Genomic DNA, 2,947 nt, shown 5'->3' on the forward strand with positions numbered 1-2,947 from the left:
TCATTGAAATACCTCTGCTTGAGATTTGAAACCCTAAAAGTTTCATTTATATTTGTGTCCATTTGCACTTTCTCAATTATAACTTCAAATTAAAATTACTTAAACACTTGAGGACTCTTTGTAAAACTACAACATGTTCTTCCCATGGGCTCAGAATCAAAAGAAGTAGATTATTGTCAAGAGGAACATACATCAGATAGAGCTAAAGCTCATGTCTTACAACTTGCCTTATCCATATTCAAGCTTTGCATGCTTAAATTATAGGTTAGTTGATTTCAACTACCAAAGGTGGTTAGTTAGTTAATTGGGGTTATTAGTTGATTAGGGTTATTAGTTAGATGATTCACTAAACCAACCCCCTTTTCCATAACCAACTCTTGGAATTTCTTGTGGCATGCAAATGATGATGGTCACCACAATATCAAAACAATTTTTCGAACTTCACATATTAAATTACACATCAAAATTATATCATTTTTATTGAAACATGACAAAATCAAATATTAATATGTCAAATATATAAAATAAAGTATAAATCTACATACTCTAAAGTCGACATTAAAACTTGAATAGAAATAAAATAATTATTTTTGAAAATCTTGCTTTTTAAACTTGTATGCCCTTGAACAAAATTGCTTTAAAAAATCATGGTTTTAATTAATAAATAAAATTACAATATTTTCTAGAAGGAGAAGCACATATTTATCTAACCTTTCTTTTTGTCGACTCATAACGATTTACGATTTGTTTTTTCCATTATTTATACATCGGAAACAGCCTAAAATAGAAAGCTATCCTCCACGTCAGCCCCTTTATCTTTTAGAAAGTCAAAAATAATTTGATTTCAGCTCTTGGACAAGAAAAAAATGACATTGGTCTTCTTTCGAGACTCGAGAGGACAAATAAACTCTCTTTTCTTATTAAGATCGGCGTGACTGAAGGCTATTATCTACCGCCGGGTGCCGATCACATGGTAGATGACAGATCAGCATTGCCGATCGGTTTTGACTCCCACTCTGGAGCGGAGTAGGTCGAACACGAAACGGAAGCCCTGTTGCTGGAAGTTGCCGATGATTGCAAACCCGTCGTCCGTGTTGGAGCTGGCGTCTGGGGCCGCGAAGGCGAAGCATATCTCGCTCTGTCGAGGGTCCGAGTAATTCTTGGGGAGAAACACGCTAGAGGCCGGGAGAAGCAGGTCAATTGTAGGCCCTGCGGCCGTGGATACCGTTCCGTTGTCGGCATCGAAGTGGAAGACCACGTCCGGCACCATGTCTTGCAGGAGCAGATGACCGGCATCAACAGGCCGCTCGAAGCAGGTGTCGAGGTATTCGACGCCCTTGGCTGGGCGGAGATGGCCCCGGCGGCCGACTGCTGCCGCAAAGGCGTCACGGAGGGGCTCGAAGGCCGCCCTGGGCAGGCTGGTGAAGGTGCTGCCTGTGTCCAGGATGACGCCGCCTTGCCCCGTCTGAGAGTCGAGCTGGAACACAGATCCCGGGATCGGCACGCGGGTGCCGTCGACGCTGATTCCGGACAGCGAGACGTAGTAGTAGCTGGAATTTTGCATGAATTGTACTCGCATGAAGCGGAAGGATTGGAGTTCCGCAGGGGGCGGGACACCGAATCTGAGAGTGCCGCTGTTGGGTAGTACCTTGACGTTGGCTGTCGAATTACTAACGAGGCCCGGTAAGCCTCTGGACGGAAGGCAGTAAGAGAAGGTGGATCCAGTGAGGTTGGCCACTTGGTGCTGGAACGACAGGTGTCCTTTGCCCAAGCCAAGGATACCCGCCGACCCCACGAACATGCCCGTGTTAAGCTGCCCGCATCCCAGCACGATGTCCTGGAATCTGGCCTCCCGGCTGCCGTCGTTTAGTTTCCAGAAGGTGATGATGTCTTGAATCAGATAGCCGCTCGTCTCAGAGCCGTCCCCATAACGTTGGCTGTAGGCGCACAGCGCCGACGTATCGTTGTAAAAATGACCGTTCGGCCCTTGAACCTGGCACGAGTTCTCCCCCAAGTAATATTGGCAGACTGGAGATTGGCAGGTCACGTTCCGGAGCGAGAGGGACATGCGTGGGTCGAAGATGGGCTGGTCGTACTGGTAATAGCATGACGTGCAGGGCATGCACTGGAGCCAGCTCAGTTCACTCCCGGTATCCAAGCTCAGGTAGTACATGTTACGAGCCGCATGATGATGGGGCCTCACGATGTTGCCGCGAGCCGCTGGAATAACGGGATTACTCTGAGCGGCTGCAGGTGCAGGCGCAGGCGGACGTGCTGATTCCGGCCCCCCTCCTTGGGGCCTGTTATTATGCGGGTGTATGTGATAACCAATTGGTATTGGCGTACCTACTTTCACCCTTGCAAAGTATTCTCCGGTAATGTCCACCTTAAGTCTAGCTTCCTGCTCAGAGTCGCTGATCAAGTTCGCCTTAATGGCAGGCGAGGCGGCCTTATTGATCCTCTCACTGATATATTTCCTGCGTCTTTCGTCCCTCTTCAGCGTCTCCTGCAAACGCTGCTGCTTCCCCGCCAAAGGCGCTGCAGAGAAGAGAGAGTCCCTGTGAACGATATCCACAGATACAACCTCCGAATCATATTCCTCATCAAGCTGTGCATGCAGGTAATCAGCTCTGCTTATGACGATGATCGGCGAACTCCAAACGCAAAGTAAAAGAATCTTCAGGACAACGCGAAGTGCGCGCGTCATCGTGATTAGTCGATGTCAAACAGAGCTAGTCGTTGGAATAGCAAACATCGGGAGTTTTACTTGTAAGGTTTAAATATACGGCCCTATGGTGCACCTGTAAATGTTCGGTCGGCCGTTCTCCCCATCGGCATGACATCGTTACTCAATGTCCATAATTCATAAACGATCTCCACAAAGGCCTTGCGTATTGTCACCAAGTGACACTTCATTTTGGCCTCTCTCTATTGTCAATTAACGCTA

General features: G+C 47.3%; 1 protein-coding gene across 1 annotated transcript; it reads right to left on the reverse strand.

Moving 5' to 3' along the window:
- Positions 1-985: 985 nt before the first annotated feature.
- Positions 986-2,707, reverse strand: LOC148022425 (protein ASPARTIC PROTEASE IN GUARD CELL 2-like). Its single transcript, XM_087696864.1, has 3 exons — positions 2,429-2,707; positions 2,291-2,346; positions 986-2,171 (listed from the first exon to the last, which is right to left on the reverse strand). The coding sequence occupies exons 1-3, from the start codon at positions 2,705-2,707 to the stop codon at positions 986-988; spliced, it is 1,521 nt and encodes a 506-aa protein (XP_087552990.1).
- Between the last annotated feature and the right edge of the window lie 240 nt (positions 2,708-2,947).

This window comes from Lygodium microphyllum, chromosome 17 (genome assembly GCF_053477565.2).
Source record: "Lygodium microphyllum isolate KBCC chromosome 17, Lygodium_microphyllum_v1.1.10, whole genome shotgun sequence".
In the NCBI taxonomy this organism is placed as follows: domain Eukaryota; kingdom Viridiplantae; phylum Streptophyta; class Polypodiopsida; order Schizaeales; family Lygodiaceae; genus Lygodium; species Lygodium microphyllum.

Bases quoted from the DNA above. Each gene is read 5' to 3' on its own strand.
- LOC148022425 (XM_087696864.1), bottom strand. From the start codon at position 2,707: ATGACGCGCGCACTTCGCGTTGTCCTGAAGATTCTTTTACTTTGCGTT. The intron at 2,347-2,428 runs GCGAACTTGATC...GGGTGAAAGTAG, and splicing joins CCGCCTCGCCTGCCATTAAG to GTACGCCAATACCAATTGGT. The intron at 2,172-2,290 runs GGGGGGCCGGAA...GGCTCGTAACAT, and splicing joins ATAATAACAGGCCCCAAGGA to GTACTACCTGAGCTTGGATA.